Source organism: Drosophila grimshawi, unplaced genomic scaffold (assembly GCF_018153295.1).
Source record: "Drosophila grimshawi isolate 15287-2541.00 unplaced genomic scaffold, ASM1815329v1 contig_311, whole genome shotgun sequence".
In the NCBI taxonomy this organism is placed as follows: domain Eukaryota; kingdom Metazoa; phylum Arthropoda; class Insecta; order Diptera; family Drosophilidae; genus Drosophila; species Drosophila grimshawi.
The window spans coordinates 486,931-508,094 of NW_025063098.1; the positions used below are offsets into that span (position 1 = coordinate 486,931).

The following is a 21,164-nucleotide window of genomic DNA, read 5'->3' on the forward strand; positions in this document are numbered from 1 at the left end:
ATTTGCGCATTTCTATCCAACAGGTGTGGATATTACAAAGGTTTTTAGTATTAGTATACGACTACAATGTATTTGACCTCCATAAATATTTACAGTTAAATGCTAATAAAATCGATGTACATCCATGTGTACTACTGAAATTGGCAAGTCATTGAATATACACATATATATTATTTAATAAAAATAAAATATAAAAACAAGACTAAGAATGACTGGGAATGGTTGGCTTTGAATATAAATAAAAAATGAAAATAATTTATGTTAATTAATTTTGTACAAAAATTATAAATAAGAAAAAACTATCAGTTATTGCACAAATTGAGAAAACGAACATGGGATTATATAAATAAATAAAACGATAAAATTAATATGGGACTTATATCCGAAACTGGCTATCGAAGAGCGACAAGGAGAATCATGATGAAACCCAGGCAAGGACTAGAAAATGAACTTCAGCCAAAATAGTTTGGGTGTTTACTTCTCAAGTTTACAAACTATTTGGCTTGTGGGCCCACTGGAGTTCTGGAATTGAGAATAGCCCAGCTGCACAAAGTTGGCCAGAGATGTTGGCATGCTGGCATCGGACGCCTGCGTGATGGTAATGGTACTTCCATCCAGATCCACATGCATGATCTGTGGCTGCTGTGGCGCCGGTTGCGTCTGTTGTTGCACCTGCATTTGCGATTGCTGCGTCGTCTGCGTTTGCTGTGCTGTGGGCGCTGCCCGTTTGACCTCAAAGATATCCTAAAAAATACGGAGGTAAATAAATATGAAACAGTTAAAAGCTGACAGACTCTTACCTTGGCAGGCTGACGGGTGGCGCCAGCGGGTTGCGTGGATGACGCTGCATTACCGACGGGCGTTTTCTTATGCATTTCCCGGTGCTTTTCATACTGCTGCTTGGATGAAAAGTTTTTGTTGCATATATCACAGCTGTGCAGCCGCGTCTCGCCAGGCGGTGCATTGTGAGTGCTGCGGATGGATAAGTAATAATTAATTATTAGTTTTCCAATTGTTAAGAATATTAAAAAAAAAAAGAAGTAACTTAATCCGCTTATGGTATTCTTCTTTTGGTTCTGATATTGATATAACTTAGCGCTTCTACTTTTTTTTAAAAGTGCTGCGGACGAACTAATTCAAGTCTCTCTTTAAATTGTTTTCAAAGTTAAAAAAAAGTTAAATTAAAATAAATTACCTTTTATTGTTCATTTTTGGATTACATATAAGTTTGTGAGCCTACTTTTGTTTAAATGTTGATAAGTTACAACAATGATTAGATTTCAAATTATTAACAAAATTTAAAAAATAAAAATTAACTTTGTTTAACGGTCAGTTTTGGTATTGATATATCTTTGTGATTCTACTTTATATGCGTTTTATCGCTGGCACCAGTTCAAGTGTATTATTTATTGTATACATTCCGATATATTTCGAATCCCGTCGGGAGAGATGCACATCAGTCGTCCAGTCAGCTGTGGAGTTTCATTCTACTTTTTATAAATTAAAAATACATTTTTCTATATAGCTATTCATATCTCATTCATAGATTCACGTCCATATTCATATTTCTTGAGCTGGGTATTTATATCTCATGCTTAGATATCTCGACCTGCCTGGCTAGTCATATTTCTTTCAAAGATTTCTTCAACTGGCTTTACGTACCGCTTGTGCTTGTTGAGATTGTCCTTGCGCGAGAAGGGCTTCTTGCATTCGTCGCAGGTGAACATCTTGTGGCCCGAGTGGGAGACCAGATGGCGCGACAAGTGCTCCTTGCGACTGAACGCCTTGTCGCAGCCTTCCTCGGTGCACTTGAAGGGACGCAGGCCGGCGTGCAGCTTGATGTGCTGTGTCAGATGCTCCTTCTTCTTGAACTCGCGACTGCAGGTGGGACAGGTGAGGGTCACCGTTGGCGTCGCCGTCGGCGTAATTGGCAGCACAGCGACAGCAGTGTTGCTGACCTGCTGCTGCTGGTGCTGCTGCTGCTGCTGGGTCAGTGGTGACGACTGCTGCTGGGCAGGCACGGGCAGAATCTGTTGCGGTGGACGTGCAATCTTTGCCTTTGGATGCACCTCGGGCGGCTTGCGTATGACTTTCCGCTGGTTGAGAATATTTGGGAATGCTGGTTCTGGCGCCGCTGGAGTTGCTGCCGGTTGCGGCTGAGGCTGCGCCTGTGGTTTGGGTGGTTGCTGTTGTGGTTGTGGTTGCGATTGTGATTGCATCTGTGATGTGGCTGTCGCTTTGAGCTCCGGCTTGGTCGGCGCTTGATTTGAGATGCGACTGATGGTTATATTCTGTTTATTCAGCAGCGGCATTTTATTGCCTGCCACAGACGGCGGCTGCTGCTTGGGCAGCTTGGTGATGGTTGTGTTGGAAGAGAGTCGCTGCAGGGCAGCAACATTGCTGGGCGGCACATTTGATGGCTGTTTGACCTGTGCCACACGCTTGCTTAAATCTGCACTGGGTGCAGCAACAGCAGCAGCTGCAGCCGAAACAGCTGTCCCAAATGTTGAATTGGCAGTTGACGTTTTAAGTTTCGTCTGCTGCTGCTGCTGCTGGCGCTGCTGCTCTCGTGGCGAGGGCATCTTGAAGGTAATCGAACCCTCGGCATTGCCAATGCTTATCGGTGTGCCAGGCTCGGAGCTGATGTTGCGTATAACCACTTGTGGGTTAATTGCGCTTCCATGCGGAGATCGAATTATTTGCTGGGATGTCACTTGCGCTGTGGCAGGCGGTAAATGTTGTTGTTGTTGCAGATGTTGTTGTTGTTGCAGATTTTGTTGTTGTTGTTGTTGTTGTTGCTGCTGCTGCTGCTGCTGTTGTGGCTGTTGCGGCACAAGGAACTGATTTTGATGGGATGTCGTCGCTGTTGTGAACGCTGTTGCATTGCTCAAAGTTTGCGGCGTCAACTGCAATGTGGCTGGAATGGAAGTCGGCGTCAACTGCATTATTGGCTGACCATCAGCAGTGGCCAATTGTGGCTGCAGCTGCAAATTGAAAGCAATTCAAATATGTTAATTCAACGGGTAACAAATATTATAAATGAAAATAATGCAAAAATATACAAAATATCACGACAAAATAGCTACAAGATAGATAGATAAACCAAATCAAAGTCCAATCCAACAACTCAAATTTAAACAAGTGTTTGAAACACTTTTGAAATTTCCCTTTAAAATGGGTGATAGAAATCACAATCCAGTATATGACAAATCGATTTTAAAACAAGTTTAAATATTTTGGTCAGCTTTTAAATATATAGCAATCTTGCCGATATTAGTTCGTTCAATTTGAAAATACGTTTCGGTTAACAAAATTTATGTTTCTTAGCCGATCTAACCTAACCTAACCTAGCCGATCTTAATGAAATTTCTACAGTTGATCAATTATATGTTGGGGTATGTTATACATCCGTTCGAAGGCCATATCTCTACTTTATTTCTATGAAAAATCGATTTGTATCGATATTCGCAAAACTGGCGCAGTTATCGATAACATGAAAAATTATATACGAGAAATTGTATTCCAAATTTGAAGTATTTAGCTCTTGTAGTCTCTGAGATTGTTCATGTCTAAATCGACTCGGTTGTTAATGCTGATCTGCTTAACTGCTAATCTCATAAATTATGATTTTAGTTTTAAAGGTAGAGTTTTGCATGGTATTTTACTTAAATTGTTTACAATTATAAAAATAAAATGTTTCACCTTCATTTGCACTTGATATGTGGTGGGCAGCACCAGATTCTTGGTGTCAATGTGTGCGACAATCTGCTGATCGGAGTTCTCATCCCGTATGGTGATCGGCAAGAAGCATTTGTTGGGCGAGAGCATATTGGCGGCACCATTGCTGCCCACCAGCTGAGTGCCGGCCAGCGAAAGCAGCGCAGCGGCATTTAATTGCTGCGTCGGATGCGTGGCAGACAAGCTGCCAGTTGTGCCAGCTGAACCCGAACCACCGCCACCAGGCATAAGTTGCAGCTGTATTTGGGGCTGGCCACCAGAGACACTGCCAAACGGTGTCAGACTGCTAGTAAATTGCGGAGCTGCTGCAGCCGGTGACGAGATCACGAAATTCAATTTGGGTTTCTTGCTGTCCGTCGAGTTGAGTCCATCATCGCCGCAGCTCGTAAACTGGGTCTGCGTCTGTGACTGCTGCAGCTGTTGCAGTTGCTGCCACAGCGCCTGTTGCTGCAGCAGCGCATTGAGCTCGTTTATCTGTTGCGGCTGCAGCTGCAGCTGTGCTGCAGGTGCCGGCAGCGCTGTCAACGTTTGCTGCGTCTGCGTCTGCAAATGCGACACTTGCGTCGACTGATGTTGCTGCTGCTGTTGCTGTTGCTTAAGATTGGACATGCTGCTGCTGCTGGTTGAACTGTGTACATTGTCCTTCTTGCCCAATGGCGTGATTTTTATGTCCGGCTTTAGGCGTATAAATTCTTCCAGAGTGCTAAAGGACAACATACATATTATAAATGAGAATATTGTAGACTGACTTAACTTTAACTAACTTTTGCTTATCTGACTTGATGTCAGGCTGGGCAGGAAGTGAATGCGTCTGCACGTGGCTATCCACAGTGATTGTGTATTGCTGTGGTTGTTGCTGATGCTGATGTTGGGGCTGTTGTTGTTGTTGTTGTTGCACCTGCATGCCCACAGCCTGCATAATGCTGCTAAGCAGATCATTTGGTTGACTATTGCTGCTGCTGTTGTTGTTGTTGTTGTTATTGGATGCAGTGCCCAGCACGCTGAGACTCTTGCCGGTGTTATTGATGGCATCCTTTATGAAGACCTTATCATCGGACTGCAGCGTGCGATGATTGAGCCAATTGTTGAGTATCGTCTGCGAGTTTAGCGATATGTTCCGCATCTCGTAGACCTGATCCAATTGCTGGGCGCACTGGGCACAGACCACCTTGGGCAGACGATCCTTCTCATCGATCTGTGTGGGCGAAAATTTCAAATTTAATATATGATTTACATTTATATAAACCCGGTAAATTTAGACAACATAAAAGAAAGATATTCGAAAGTTAAGTTCTAATCTGAAACACTCTTTTCTATTTCAAGAAACGGAAATTTTAAATTAGACTATATCATATATGTAAGAGAATCCATTCGAAAGCTAAGTTCTTGATTGAAGTTTTTTTTTTGTTTTTAAAGAAATCAAATTTAAAAATAAGATAATCTGTAAAAAGTTAAGTTATTGTACGAAAAACGGTTTTATAATTTACAAAACGAATGATAAGACAATTTTCAGACTATATCATATATATAAGGAATCTTTCTAAACTCAAGTTCGTGTCTCAAAAACTGTTGTTTCTTCAATTAATCGGAATTAAAGATAATATAAACGGCAGACTGTATAAAAGGAATCAGTGGAAAATTAAGTTATTGTACGAAAAACTGTTTTGTTTCTTAAGTAATCGAAATTAATACGATATTATATATCTACTAAATTTCTACAACAATCGCTCAAATAGATTGGTTTTCAAAAAAGTTTTGTCTTTTGAGATATTTTTACCAAACTGGGGAATAACAAGGAATAATTTTGAGCATTCATCGTCAAAATGCGAAAAAGAATGAATAAGAATCGAAATCGCTTATCGTATATTCGAGGAATATGCAACCACAACAGTTGATTTTTTCGTATGGGGCAACTCACTTGAACTGGCAGACATTCTGTGATTTTTTGACAGAGATTTTTGGCGCGTCCGTCAGCTGAGTAAATGTTGATTTTGTGCTCGCTGCTCGCCGTGCAGATGCGGCACAGATCCCAGAAATTGATGCAGCGCACTGTGGACATTTTTTCTATTTGGCAGCCTGCACAATTTTTAACCGTGGCGATTCCCGCGTTCGCACTTTGTTTATATACACAAAATACACACGCACACACACACACTCGCTCACACACACACACATATGTATTCAAGGTTGTTGTCTGCAAATTGCAGAGCAAAAACAGCTTCACAAGCGGCCGCCTCAACAACTATTGCACATTTTCTAATAACGTCGCTCGCGTCAAGTATTTTGCCTTAAGTTTTTCGTTTTGCTCCAGCTATAATTATGCTGTTTTTCATTTTTTTATTTTTGCAACCAAAAGTTGTTTTCTAAAGACAAACGCCGCAATACTACGAATGTCGTATCGTACTAAATAAGACCAAACCAAAAACCATTCATCGAGCTGCCAACCTGTTTGTGGAAAGTATTCATTTATCGATGTGCCCTATTCGATAAGTATCGTAGAAGGCGTGCAACGCTGTGTATGTATATGTTTTTTTTTCTTGTGTGTGTAATTGCGTGACAGCAAAAGTTCTGAGGAGAAAAATTGGTTTTTATTTATAATTGGAAATTAGCTGCTGCAGATATTTAACAAAATGGGATCCCGTAACGAGTGTCGTATTTATGTTGGTAATTTGCCACCCGATATTCGCACCAAGGACATACAGGACCTGTTCCACAAGTTCGGAAAAGTCACATTTGTCGATCTGAAGAATCGGCGTGGTCCGCCATTTGCATTTGTTGAGTTCGAAGACGCGCGGTGAGTAATGCACACGCACACACACATACATACGTCTACGCTTATGTGTGTAGTGTGTGTGTGTAAATATAAAGTGGGGAATAGTAATATTAATTGGTTCATATTTGGCGGCAAAAACAGCGATGCGGATGATGCAGTCAAGGCACGCGATGGCTACGACTACGATGGTTATCGTCTGCGCGTCGAGTTTCCACGCGGCGGTGGCCCCGGCAGCTATCGCGGGAACAATCGCAACGATCGCAGCCGTGACGGAGGGGGTCGCATGGGCGGCCGTGGACCACCAGCCAAGCGTTCACAGTACCGTGTCATGGTCACTGGTCTGCCCGGCTCTGGGTCATGGCAGGACTTGAAGGATCACATGCGGGAGGCGGGCGATGTCTGCTTTGCAGACACCTACAAGGATGGCTCCGGCGTCGTCGAATTTCTGCGACACGAGGACATGAAGTATGCCATTAAGAAATTGGACGACTCGCGTTTTCGTTCCCATGAGGTGAGTGCCAGAATCGAACAGGATTATTATTGCCTGAAAACAAAATAATAACAAAAATGTCAACGAGATCAACCCTTAATTAACACTTCATAATGTGACTTATTGCCTGGCAACGAAAACCACAGAAGCAATTTATTTTGATCGCCTGATCTATCTAAACGATTCATTATATTCAATTAATTTCATTAAACAATTGTTTGTTTATTTTAATCATTTATTTGAAAGATATTGTATTCATAGTTGTAATTTGTAATTATATTCATTGTAATTGTGTAATTTTTAGGGTGAGGTTGCCTACATTCGGGTGCGCGAGGACAGCGGCGATAATGAGCGTAGTGGTGGCGGCGGTGGAGGCGGCGGCGGCGGCGGTGGTGGCAGTCGTGACTATGGTCGTGATAGGTAGGTTGACTCTAAATGAAAAAATTTATTGTTGTAAATCGTTTGGTAATTAATATTCGGTCATTTTTTAATTTGCAGATCGCGATCGCGTTCATTTTCGTCGCGTCCACGTCGCAGGGGCACACCCACATATTCACCGGTGCGTCGTCAATCCTATTCCAGGTCTCGCTCACGCTCTAATTACTAAAAAAAAAAATCTACAATCATTATCCATTAATCTTAATGTTTCTTACAAGCAGGAAAATTTAGGAAAAGCAAGTTAACTATCAAAAATGTCCTCAACCCCCCAAAAGACTCTGTCTTACTATCCACATAATTAACTTATAAATCAATACATGCTAACTGCCTGTCAAGTGATTAATCAGTCGATCGATTAATCAGTTATCGAAGAAGAAGGAACTCTTCAATCAATACTGATGGAAATCCAATCGAAAAAAAATCAGATCACACAAAAATTACACTTGCTTTTCCACCAATGCGAAAAATTCATGTAAATTATGAAATGCATTCAAAAAAAAAAAAACTGACAAATTAAGCTTAACTAATTATGATAATTCAAGGAAGGTCCTTTACACTTTCCCGTGTATTTACGATTTGGTTGCATTCGTAATTTATTGGAATTTATCGGTTGGATTTTAACAAGAACAAGAGCAAATACAACAACGTCAATAAGAATACCAACCCCCACATCTATTCAAAATAAATATATATGTAAATGTAAACAAAACAAAAGAAATATCAGAACACAATAATTTCTATGGAGACATTTAACAAATTATTAATATTTCATTTTATTTTCTTCTCTTCCCCATTTTGCGCGTTTATGTTTGGAGTATAATGAGGATTATTGGAGAAGGAGGAAGGATAAGGATGAGGATGAGGAGGAAGGATAATTTTGATGTTGATGTTGGAGTGAAGTGGAAATGAGGAAAGGATAAAGATGAAATTGGATTAAATTAGTGGAGGCAGGCAATTTGGAAAGCGTAATTGTTTATGAAAAATGGTATCAGGAATTCTTCATAAATGCATTTGGATATTAGTCATATTGTTCGAAAAAAGAACGCTAGGACTACGTGGGATGCAGTTTTCCCACGGCACTCAATTGGAGGACATGAATGAATTTGATTCTAATCTCTGTTTGCTCTTGGCTTGTGGCTATGTGGAATCCATCCGGTTGAGAGCTTCGTTACATCTTTTGGGTGTATTTGTCATGTATTTTCGATTGATGGATTAATGTAATTAATTTTTGGGTATCAGATGTGTGGAGGATGATGAACGTGTGCACAAAAAATGGACAGGATACGCGAGGATTTTTTGGAAAACGCATCCCACTTCGTTCTTCACTCGTTCACTTCGGCACATCGTTCGTTTCACATCTCGGATTAGGAATTAAATTCGCATTTTGCTACTCTTTTGGATAACAATTCAGTCAACTCACAGCTCACCACATTTTGTGGCCAAAAAAACCTTTCGCCCATATCAATGGAATTTCCGCATCATCCAACGTTGTCTTGCGCCCAACGCTGGATAGTGCCCGGTCCTTGTGATCTTCCTCTATCTCTCTACCTCTCTCGGTATGTTCGATTTAGCAACTGTTTTTTGAGTTTAATTTTTTCCATTTATGTTTTACATAAACCAATATTATTTTATTTCTTTCTTTTTTAAAATTTAACACTTGTCATTATATTGGTGTTGTCTGTCTATGGCGACTACTTTGGGCATGTATATAATCACTTATAGACGATAATGCCAAAGATCGCTTGCCATAAGATGTGTATTTGTTTGATTTTGTCCAAGTTTTGAATACAACACTCAAACCCAAAATATAGCGTTAAACTTTTGCATGAGGTTTGTTTGTCTATATATATATATATATAAATTTATATATATATCCAAACATACATAATAATATATAGGGCAGAGAACCAAGATATCAAAAATACAAAGAAAACAATCGAATTGAAGTGCCACTAATTGAAATTCGAACGACATACTGCGTTCTCTTTGCCCACATTCTAAACCTTAACTCTTACTATTGATCACAAAACACCTTGATAGTCTTAAAATCATTTAAGTAAATGGCATATATTTTAAAATTGAATAAACCACAAAAAAGCAACAGTAAATGTATTAGTGTTTCAACTCCTCTGCGATTGGGATTCCTTTTCAGGATGGGTATGCGCTATTATATTTTATTTTAAAATTATTTAAATAAGCAGATCAAGGTAATTTCTCTTTAGGTAGGGATATTTAATAATTCCCCACTTAGCATAGTTGCAATTCGCTTAACAGTTCGTCTATTCGATATGCAGAAATCGAAAAAAGAGCACTTATCGATATCAGACGCGTAAAAATCAAATACATCGACTGTGGCGCGTTGAACGCGCTCAGTCGAAAGTAAAACATCGAACGTTGTGGTTGTGACGCGGACGCCAGCAACGCAATGAGCTCTAAATGATGACAAACGTTTTATTGTCGCGCGGCCATAAAAACACCAACAACAAACAGTACGTGTGTATGAGGTAGCAGAAAGTGCGCCAAAAAAAAAAACAACAAGTGATTAGTTAGCAAAACGGTTAACCGAGTGTCAGTTGCCAATGCATGTTTTGTGTCATCAAAATAAATGCATTCACAATTGCCGCGGGCTTTTCAAATTACACACATACACACGCACACACACACACATATGAACTTGTTATTAATAACGTGGAGTGCATTGGCGCTTGCTCAAGCAGCTGAGCTGCGGCAACTAATCAAAAACGAGAGCGAGAACAAGAAGCGTGGCGTGTGGGCGACCGGCGAACGCAGAACGGATGAGCGGGGGCGGCATTTAGAGGAGAGTGGGGAACGCAGAGTGAAGAATGGCGGAGGTGAATTGGGCATCTGATTTGTTTGGCCTTCGTTCTCCTTCAGCCTCTTAGCCTGCCTGCTTATCATAGTCGGCATTTTTATGGACTACCATTGATTAAATGATTTATGACCATCGTTGGGTTTTTTGTTATTGTTTTTGTTTATGTTTTGTTTTTTTATTGGTCTCTATTCATTGAGTTAATTAAGTATATTATTTCCATTGAAATTTCAGGCTAACAAAACCAAACTAAAATATATTTAAAAAAAAAACAAAAAACAAATATAAATATAAATAAAGTGAATTTTAAGCAGTGAAAATAAAAGTAGACAACTACAAATAATCAAGGCAAACAAATTCAGCAGCAGCAGCAAGGCCAACCAAAAAATACACTACAAGGTGCGTACACACACACACACACACAACACACACACTCACACACATATCACTGTTACAATTAAGTGTATTTGAGATCTGTTAACGGCTACCGATTAATAACACTCCTCTTCTTTTTTTTTTTGAGTGACACTTGGGTGTCTGAAGTGTTGTTGAGTTTGTAACACGAGATGCTGGAATACTACTTGCGGTTGCTGCTGCATCCTTGTGGCAACATCACCAACAACAGAGAAAAAACCGCCGGCATTTCTACCTGCTCAATTACTTACCTGGTGTTGCTCCCTCTTCCTTTCTCCTTTGTTTGTTTCTGTGTGTGGCCGTTTTTTTGTTGTCTCTTTTTCGTAGGATTGCTGCCCCTAATCGGAGCTGTCCATCTGTGCACGCTTCTTACTTTTCCGGCGTGTTAATCTTTTGTTGTTATGAGGATGCTGTGATGCTTATCGCGCTCTTGCCCCATGCTGTAGGTCGGCTCAGCTGCGGCTAAAATGTTTGCCATTGCGACAGGTGCGTCGCACTGACAAATAGCGCAACTTTTTATTTTTTTAAATACATTTTGGTATTTTGTATTTACCTATGCGGCAATGACTCAACTCCACCTCCTCTTCTTGCGCCGAAATGTCAGAGTTCATTTGTGCGAATGATTGACGGGCAGCTGTCCCAGATGCGAACCCGAACCATAGAAGAACCCCTTTAAGAGTCAATGAGCCGCAACGCGTACGCAATTTATGTTAATTGCTGTTGTTGTTGTTTCTTGTGCGCCGCTGCCCAGGCCCATTTTCTTTCTTTAGCTTTGTTGGGCACACTGGCATTACAACCATGTTGGCAACGCTTTAGTGAACACACACACACACTTATATATTTTAGATAGCTCACAGTTCAAATTTATAAATTTTATTTTTTTAACAGTGACAAAGTTACAAGTTGCAGTAATTCGATTAATTTGAGCTAGTTAATTGTAAGCATTGCTTTTTAAAACAGTCACAAGAAAAACGTATAATTTACATTTGCTAGATTGCATTTGGAAAACATTATTCTCGGAAATAATACACTTCCATTCAATAAGTACAGAGTAAAAAGTAGTTTTACTAAATGATCAAGTTAGCAAGAGTTATGGCTTTTAGAAACGTTTCGCGTATTTCAACTTAAATATTCCTTAAGCAGTCACTCAATAATTATACTTAATATTTATAATATTAAATTTTCTTCGAAAACAATTTGATTGACTTACATTTTCTAAACACAAAATATACAATTTTGAAAAAATAATATTAAAAATTTCTATTATTGTATTAAAAAAGAAGTCATTTGTAATAAAATATATTGTTTTTTTTCTGGGTTATTCCCAATTTATGCAACAACATTTATGTCCAGAAATGTTAATATGCATTTTAATTTATTTTTATTTTAAATTAATTTGTTAATTTTGTATTTTTGTGTTAACTGAAACAAGTCAACATTAAACAAAAAAATTAAATCTGATTTTGATGTTTAAATTTCGAATTTTTACTTTACCGCTTCAGTAAATAAAAAAATATTTTGCTTATTTCTTTTTGTGTACAAAGGTGTACATTATCTGGTAAAAAGCTTAGTAACCAATTAAAAAAATTAGTTATGCTTTTAAATATATACTTTATGGAACACATGTTCAAAATACCCTCTAAAAGGATATTTAAGTGGTATACAATTCCCTTCGGTAATATCAATGGCTTAGAACAAATACTGAAGAACATGGAAAGTCGGCTAGCGCTTTGGTGTCATTTGTATTATATTGTTTACCTTGTCGCATTTTCCCCTGGGGCAAATTGCAACGCATTTAATTACACACTTTTTAATTTTCCCGCTGCAAGTAACCCAGCCACAGCCACAGCCGGGGAGTAGAAGACGAAGCCAAGCTAGACTTGGCCAGTCTCAACCCGGAGAGTCTGACAAGAGATTTTCCTGTCGCTGCGGCAACGGCAACGGCAACAAGTTGTAAGTTGTATGTTGTAAGTGGCAAGATGTGAGCGGCCCGCCGCCAGGCTGTCTAATTGTTTTGACTGCAAAAATTTCTCCATGCCATTTTTGGATGGTGCTTATCACATAGGCTAGCCAAGCCCGAAGCCCAACAGCTTTGGAACTGGTTTTGAGAATTTGGCGTTTAGCCAAACTTCTATACCCAAAAAACTTTTACCGTAATTAGCTGTTCAACAAACGAATAAATAGATAAGCGATTGAATGAGTGAATGAATAAATGAGTAAATGAGTAAAAGTCTGCTGACAATGGATTCTGCGTGCTAAGTAATCCATCAAACTGTCCTCACAACTGATAGATACACACAGGCAGACAAACAGCTAATTGGCCAACATGCCTGGTCCGTATTGACCATTGTCTCTGCAGCTGTCTCTCTCTCATTTGCATTTCCTCTTAACCAGCTCGACTTGTCCAGTCATTAGCAATAATAATAGCCAATGCTGTGTATGGCTATAATTATGCAGACTGGCCCACATTTGAATACAGTCATAAATCGACGCTAGCGTTTTGGGCGCCGTTTAATTGCGACGCGCACGCGTTTTCAGCGCGACTTTAACCGGTTGCATATTGTGCGACATTTTGTGAATGAATATTTAATGGCAGCAGCAGCCGCAGCTTGTTATGCATTTTTATACCAAGTGTTAATTTACATTTGTTATTTACACGTATTAGATGCATAAACTGACAGCCACTAATTAGTTTGAAATCAATTTCAATTCAAATTTTGTGTTTTTTTCCCTTTGTTTTTTCTATTTTTGTTGATAAGGCGTTGGCGTCGTTTTTTATTTGATATGCTGAACACTATGAATTCTATTTTTGGACACTAACGAGTCAACACACTGGGGTCAAAGGCGGCACGTTTATTATTTATGCTCTCAAACTTGTTTTCCTTTGCTTGCATGCTTGCGATATTTGAGATACTTTAAAAGTATTTCAAAGCTATGCTTAGCATCGAATAACATTTAAATTATTTACAGCTCTATTAGAGATAAAAACAGAAAGATAATAGATAATTTTGTGATTCATATGCATATTTTTATTGTTGTAATTATTTTCACTTTTTACATGTTTTCCATTTTGTGGTCTGAGTTTCAAATACCCATTAAAATGGTAAAAATGGTATAATGAAGTTGTACAAAAGTATGTATCAGCAAGAAGCAAGCATCTCCCATAATGTATACATATTCGTGATCAGCTTCACAAATCGAATCGATTTATATCCGGTCTTAGACACTTCAAATTTGAAATACAACCTCTCGCATATCATAGCCAGATTATCTTAATTTCATTTGAAACTATTCGAAATAAGTGCGTTTTCATTTGTGTATGAAAGATTGCGATTAAATTCCCTAATTATTAAAGCTCTTAATTCAAGTGCATATCCTTGGCAAGTCTGGAGTTTTCATTTGCTTTAATCAGCTCCCATGTAAATTGGAACATTACTTCAAATTTTTTGTTGTTATATATGCGTACATAAAAATATGAATTTAATATAATAAATATGGAATAGTTGAATAGTTCTAAAAGTTGTTATTTTGTTTTTATATTCAGCTCTACAATAATTATAGAAATTAAATGCCATTACCCAGCATTAAGCAAACAATTTTTCTATCGTTTAAAAACGCTGTAGAAAATCACGCAATACATTAACGAGGATTAAGAGGAGCAAAATCTGCGACGAAAGGGCTGCACGGGTGTGTGGTGGTGGGATGGGGTGTTGGGGTGGTTCTCTGTGCATAATTATTATGTAGATGCTCGTAATTGCAGTGGCTATTAAAATAATTCAACTCGTTCTCTGGAAATGAAGCGCCTCATAATGGGCCTGCGCCGGCGCGCCAGTTAGGGGGAATGGGCTGAATTTATTTGTTTAACGTGCACCTTGGGGCGGCTTAACATAATTTTTGTTAATATTTTGAGCAAAACATGCCGCATAATGCGCTTAGAAAGCTATACAGAAAGCCTGCATTAGCCTGAATGCGTACAAAGCCAGCTAACAAATAGAATGCAGGCAGACTCCGGCTGAAGCTGAAGGTGCACAGGCCATGGATTCAGATACGGAATCCAGCTGCTGCATGATGAGCTGCAAAAAAGAAATAAATAAAAACGCGCTAAAGCAGCGGCAGCAGTCGGCGCAGCAGGGATGACGCCGACTGCATTAAAGTGGAAAATCCTGTCTGACAGCATTTAAACTAAGCAAAAAAAAAATACAAAAAAAAAAAGAAAAAATCAACAAAACACATAATAAGCGTGGAAAAAAGCAAAATGAGAGCAAACCAAAGCCAGTCAGACCAACTTGGTCTGGCCAGGATGAAAAGCGAATGCGGCTAGAAAACAACAAATACATCTACACATACATGTACTGTTATGTATATAGAAACAGACTGTAACAGACTGTTTGAGGCAATCAGATTATACGAATATAAATTACAACAATATTCCTTAAGATTATAGCCATTAAAACAATTGTAGGCTTAGCTGCCGAGCTCATTGAGATTTTGAGTACAGAATCAAGACGTTAACAATCTGTTACGATAATTAACAAATGATGAGACTATAAGAGACCTGAACTACATCATAATTTGCACCTGATTATGTCTACAGCATTACGAATAATAAAGGATTATAAATGCTGTTTTTCAACACAATTTAAATCGAAGAAAAAACCTGTTAAAATCTCCTACAAACTAGTAGGCTTGCTTATATGAGTTTGTCTGTATTAATGTCTTTTTACAATTAATAAATATAACATTTTAATAGCTTCAGATTTAAGTCCTTCATTCAAAAGTAGACCATTGTGTCCTTTATTGCGATAAGACATAGATTTTTATCGGGAGCAAATATCTATAAAGTGAAATAAATTTAGTCTGATTTAGTACGATATACAATATGTTCCAAATTTTCTCGAGCTCTTACTGTCTCTGAGATCAGCTTATTCATACAGACCGACATGGCTAAATTGACCACTTCATTAAACATTTATAAGAACAGTTAATAATTTTAAACAATTTGAAGCACACTACAAATCTCAAATCGGAGTAATTTGAAAAACATCTATCAAGTGTGCCGCAGTATTTTTTTGTTTTAACAAACTGCAGCTGCCTAAAGATACTTTATAAAATTCGCAGAAATATAATATTTATTTTATATTTTAAGGTAAGCTTTTTTGGAATCATTAATCAAGGCGATAGCAAGCTCGAGATAATTTAGCAACATCAACAAACAGGCTGATGGGTATACGTATCTATATATATATATATGTAGTATATACCAGATAGTTGCTCTTTCTACTTTTCATCACATGCATTTTGCGGTGATTTCGCACATTCTTATAGAAAATAAATTTTTTTCACATGAGTTTTCAAATATTAATGTGTTGCCCGAATTTTATTAATGGTCTGTGGGAATCGATAATGTTCAATTGTTTTCTTTCCTTGTTCGTTTATTCTTAGAAAGTAGGCCATAAATCAGCGTGTTGGTTAATAAACTTTCAAAGTGATAACAAGCAATACAAAGTGTAGAATATTAAATTGATGTGCCTAACGCCTAATAATTAAGTAAATGAATCGATAGTCATGAAATAATCAAAGTCGCAATTAGCATTACTCGCTCGGAAATAGGTACATTAAAAATCATTTTTATTTCCAGCTCAGCAAAGCACATTGTTCATCTGAGTGAAATGCAATGCATCACATTATATAAAGAATTATTAAAAGCCATTTTATTGCTGATGCTGTTGTCTGTCTATAACAAATCGATTCGCCTCAGCTCGTCATGTCACATTTAGTAATGGAATGTGCCCTTCGAATATTTTCAGCCTGTTCCCATGTCTTCAGAACTGCTGTGATAAATCGAATTAAATATATCATTTCCAGACCTTGCTTTGCTAGAACTGTTAAGTCTTTTTGTGCATGTTACATAATAATATGTATGCCAGCATTTTGTCAAAGTCAACAGCAGGAAAGGTAAAACGACAACCGACAGCCGACAGCCGAAAACCAAAAACACATTTACTTATGTCATGCTCCATTCAACTACCAAACTCACACACACATGTACATAGTGTGTGTGTGGATGTGTGTGGGTGTGTGACGAGCCTGTCATAACCAACAAATGACAGGCCGTTAACAAAAGACCGGCAACTGCTTACAAACATGACAATTACATTGGCCGACGTGGTATAAATAATTTCTCTGCTTTGGCCAATGTTCGATGAATTATTATTATTGAATAATTAATGTAACTTTGTGCCTTATGGTTATGGCTCACTCGTGAAATCAATTAATTACCAGTTGCAGCTCTAATTTCAAACCGACACGGTTATTGCAATTGCCTTTAATTGTAATTTATGCGCAGATCTGACATTAAATATGTATATATAAATATTCCCTTACTTGTTATCGCTATTAACACGGATAAGTTATTTATGATACCATAAAATTTATTTAAATTATATATTCATATTCGCAAACGCGGATCAACAAAGCAAATGCATTACTTGTAAAGAAACCAGTTAAAGTCTACCACAGCTGACTCCGACTTGAATTCTTTAGAATTCTTAGTTAGATGAAACATCGCCCTGAATCTTACAAATTTGCCATAATTTTGGCGGATTATTCATTTAATATATTTCTCAGAACAGAACAGAACAGAAATTCACGTTCCAACATTTATTTTATAAAAATTCAAATACAAACTGCTCTATCTTTTCTTATAATTATCCTATTTCCGTAATTATCTATATCTGATTATCTGATATATTTTTTGTCATTTATTTCGATCTCTGTTCGGAATCATCTGCATTTAAGGATTTTTAAAATTTAAATACCATCAGCTCTCTGGCAGCCATCGCAAATAGTTGCGCTCCAGTGAGACGTATCTTTAGCTTTTTGATTCCCATGCTCAGGCATTCTCTATAAGCATGTATATATATGTAGATGTTCCCCCTTGTCCAGTGAAGCGTTAACTATAGCATTTTTGTCATTCCGTTTGTTTATTTGTTATATGTTTGCATTACTCATTTGTGTTTATGGAATCATAGAACTACCTGTTCGCCAGTCATCCCATTCTATTTATAGTGCAGTGCGCAATTTGGCAGCTGATTTTATGGATAGTGATAGTGATATTGGATACGTATACCAATATGATACCCAGCCCCAACACAAGATCGTTGACTTTTGGAACGCTTATCAGATGGGGGTTGGGGTGGGTTGGGGGGGGGGGGGGGAATATAGATAAAACAGTCGGCATGATAAATGAACAGCTATCAATAATGAGAAGCTGCAGGCTGAACAAGTCTCAATGCTGTTGTCGCCTGCCTTCACTCTGAGTACTCGACTATTTACCTGCAATCACAACAGTTTATTATATCTTTTTATTCTCCTTCTCTGTTGGCACTTGAAATGTTTGTGTTTACATGGCTGTCGGTGTGTTTGTCGAGTTGGCGAGAAACAAACAAGCCGACGGACGAGCCACTCACTTTTCTATAGCTCACTTAAACTTATTTACAATCATTTATTTGTTTGTTTGCATAGGCAAACGCTGCGTATACGCAATGCGTGCATCTTATCAGTTAGCGAGACAGGCACAGACATTTGTTACATTTTTATTTCGATTCAATTCGATTCGATTCGAATGATTCGCAAGAAGGACAAGGTTGCTAAGTCACCTGCCACCGTCCCAAAGTGTTTTCATATACGAATTTTCCTATGACCTGCTTCACCAATTAACACACAGGCAAAGCAGCCCAACGGCAACAACAAAAGGTGTTAATGATAACAGAAACAAGCTGTGGGCTAAACAAACTGGGTTAAAGGCGAGCTGGGGCAGGCATTGCGCATACGCAGCGTTGCAGCAAAGCCATAAAAACCAATTCAACACGGCATCTACCATTTCCAACTGTTTGTTCAATAAAAGTTAAACCAGCTAGCAGCTAAACTAGGAAAACTTTATGACTCTTACAATATAGAATCATGCATACTCTTTCGCTCGATTTGATGTTTAGAGTCAAAGAAAAGAAGAAAGATTCTTGATTCTGTATGGGTGCAGAACTTTAATATATATATATATCTATATATGTGACTTATCGGACTCTTCTATATTTTCTGCTGAATATCAGCAGCAATTGTAAATTATGACAAAAAAAGCTACCTGCACAAATCAGATACATTTATTTTCGTTCAGTTTTGTAATGAAATAAACAAATACATATTTCTCTACAAATTGGGAAATTACTCATTCTTTTAGTTGTGATTTTTTTCAAAAGGGAAAGCTTTTAGTTTTCGCTTTGGAAATGAAAACGGAAAACTTTTCCGTTTATGCAAATTTAAATACGCCTGTAAAGCCTTAGAGTTGTCACAACTAAAACTTCCGTGTTTCTACCATATTTTAAATTATTAATTTGTATAAGTTTTTTAAGTTAGAATCTGTGCGATAATCTCTTCTTGTATTTTATTTATTTATTTTTTTTTTTTTTGGTTTCCCAACAGCATATCATATTTCGCACACCCTCTGTAAAAGTATAAAATTGTTCAGCTGCTTAAATGCCTAAGTAGCGTTTTATGACCTGGTTGAATGCGTGGCAAGTGGCCTAAGTAAATCGCATAAATCTTCGCTTGCAGTTACAGTTGGTACACGAGTTTTGTGAACTCGAAACTCAATTAAAATACCAAGTTCAGAGAGCCTGCCAGCGTGCGAAACTGACAGCTGACAGATGGAGACGTTGTAGGCAAATGGAAAGCGCCTGTGCTGGGTCATGGGCTCTGTCAACATTTTAACAAACTTCCACATTCACTCACTCACTCATTCATTCACTCAGTTAGTCTCTTACACACAGTCACTCACACCAACTATCAATCATTCAAGGCTCATGTCGCTTGTATTTCCACAACTCGCTTGAAACAGGTGCGAAACGTGTCAGTCCCAAATAAGCCAAAGTTCAAAAGTATTCTACCTATAACATTTAGAGTTTTGTAACTCGCACTCGAGTTGTGCTAACAAAACTTGAGCAGGGCATAGGATTCTGTTAATTGCTATATTTATAGATTTCTCGATGCCAGTACAAAGTTCTGCTCTGTTCTAGATACAAATCAGACACACAAGGGATTTGTGACAGCTGTCAAACTGACAACTGTAAATCCAGACTATGCAGTTTACATTTTGCTAAGTAGTTTTATTTATTATTATTATTATTTGCTGCTTACATGTTGTTGCCATTGAAGTAGGCATTTCTAGTAGCTTAAATTAAATCGAATGTAGCCTGTTGCATTGCATTACTTTATAATAAGCTTAACAATTGGTGTTAATGTGTGAGTGAACACAGTTGTTTATTCAAGTTTAGATTGTTCCTCGTACATCTCAAAGACCAATTTATCCACAGCTCTTTTTACTCCAAAACAATAACACAAAAGTCTTCTTAATACATTGTAAACATCTAATTAGCATCAATTAGAAACCCATCGATCTCATCTATATAAAATCATATTTAATTATTAAAGCTATACAAATATTTTGCGTTCCTTTTTTACTCCAACAATTCTACTAATTGAATAAAAATATAATATAATTTTTTAGTGATATAAAAAACTATTCAAGTTCGGATAAATATATAATAAACTTTTACCAGGAGTTTACCATTCGTAAACTTATAGTTAACAGTTTTCAGAGTATATAAACCAATCTTAACATTATAATTATTATTTTTCAGAGTGAATAAAATAGACTTACCATTAGCTTATAAAGATAAATAATATTTTTGCCTTTCATTTATTTCTCAGATTTATTTACGGGGATAAAATTTCACCAAATTTGGCGTTAAATCAAGTAAGTTTTAGTAGTTTAATTTAGTTTTGTAAGCTGACTGCCAATAAAAGAATAAGTTTTATGAATAATACACTTAGTCTTCAGAAGACTTAGCTAGGAGGTAAATCCTCAAGAAACCAAAACAAGCTCTGATGACTTTCTAATGTAAACTCAGGACAAGAATGTATTGGCTCAGTTAATTTACTGTGCTATTCCGGTGGACGCACATTCGCTCAATTAAATGCAGTTTCCTTGGCAGACCCCAGCTCAAATCTATTAGATTCCTTCCATTTCGCTGAACTTTATTACAACCAGCTGCAGGGGCAGGCGATTGGGGCTGATCTGTCACTTTGTGCAGGAGACGTGCATTGTGCCAGTGGCATTTTCCATTTCTATTAATTGAAGTGCAAAATCACGAACTTGCATTTAATTCACTAGCTGCCTCGCATGGGAAATGCTGTTAAAGCTACCAAAGGAAAAACATATCGTGGCACAAACCATTTTTGCACGCATTTTGCAGCTTGTCGATTGAATTCAATTGGCCAACAGAATGTGTTACCCCATCTCTGTCAGCATTTAAGTATTTACGAGTGTGTGGACCATTTAAGGGCATTGGAAACTTTTTCCCGGCCATGGTTGGGGTGTTTGTTGAATGTTAGTGCTGCAATTGTCCTTTATTGCCATTCCTTCA

General features: G+C 37.8%; 3 protein-coding genes across 5 annotated transcripts in view; 2 read left to right on the plus strand and 1 right to left on the minus strand.

The window, feature by feature from the left end:
* Positions 1 to 281: 281 nt before the first annotated feature.
* On the minus strand, positions 282 to 6,078 carry LOC6563849 (alpha-protein kinase 1). 2 transcript variants are annotated; one of them, XM_001990733.3, is made up of 6 exons: positions 5,657 to 6,075; positions 4,503 to 4,933; positions 3,703 to 4,441; positions 1,663 to 2,984; positions 801 to 972; positions 282 to 744 (listed from the first exon to the last, which is right to left on the minus strand). In XM_001990733.3, the coding sequence occupies exons 1-6, from the start codon at positions 5,795 to 5,797 to the stop codon at positions 475 to 477; spliced, it is 3,075 nt and encodes a 1,024-aa protein (XP_001990769.1). In that variant the 5' UTR covers positions 5,798 to 6,075; the 3' UTR covers positions 282 to 474. The 2 variants fall into 2 exon arrangements, with proteins under 2 accessions (XP_001990769.1, XP_032593005.1); XM_032737114.1 differs by lacking the exons at positions 282 to 744; positions 801 to 972 and adding an exon at positions 1,332 to 1,472 and having other exon boundaries at positions 5,657 to 6,078.
* Positions 6,079 to 6,242: 164 nt separating this feature from the next.
* Positions 6,243 to 8,199, plus strand: LOC6563848 (serine/arginine-rich splicing factor 1). The gene is made up of 4 exons (XM_001990732.2): positions 6,243 to 6,532; positions 6,653 to 7,022; positions 7,306 to 7,421; positions 7,500 to 8,199. Exons 1-4 carry the CDS (start codon positions 6,369 to 6,371, stop codon positions 7,606 to 7,608), a joined length of 759 nt encoding a protein of 252 aa, XP_001990768.1. The 5' UTR covers positions 6,243 to 6,368; the 3' UTR covers positions 7,609 to 8,199.
* Positions 8,200 to 8,273: 74 nt separating this feature from the next.
* LOC6563753 (extracellular sulfatase SULF-1 homolog) overlaps positions 8,274 to 21,164 on the plus strand; it is a 43,354-nt gene continuing 30,463 nt past the window's right edge. The window contains exons 1-3 of one of the 2 annotated variants that reach the window (XM_032737112.1): positions 9,816 to 9,928; positions 10,504 to 10,668; positions 20,449 to 20,494. The gene's annotated coding sequence lies outside the window, so the exon portion shown is untranslated. Of the gene's footprint in view, positions 8,996 to 9,815; positions 9,929 to 10,503; positions 10,669 to 20,448; positions 20,495 to 21,164 lie in introns of those variants that run through there. The other variant, XM_001990729.3, reaches the window with a different exon arrangement.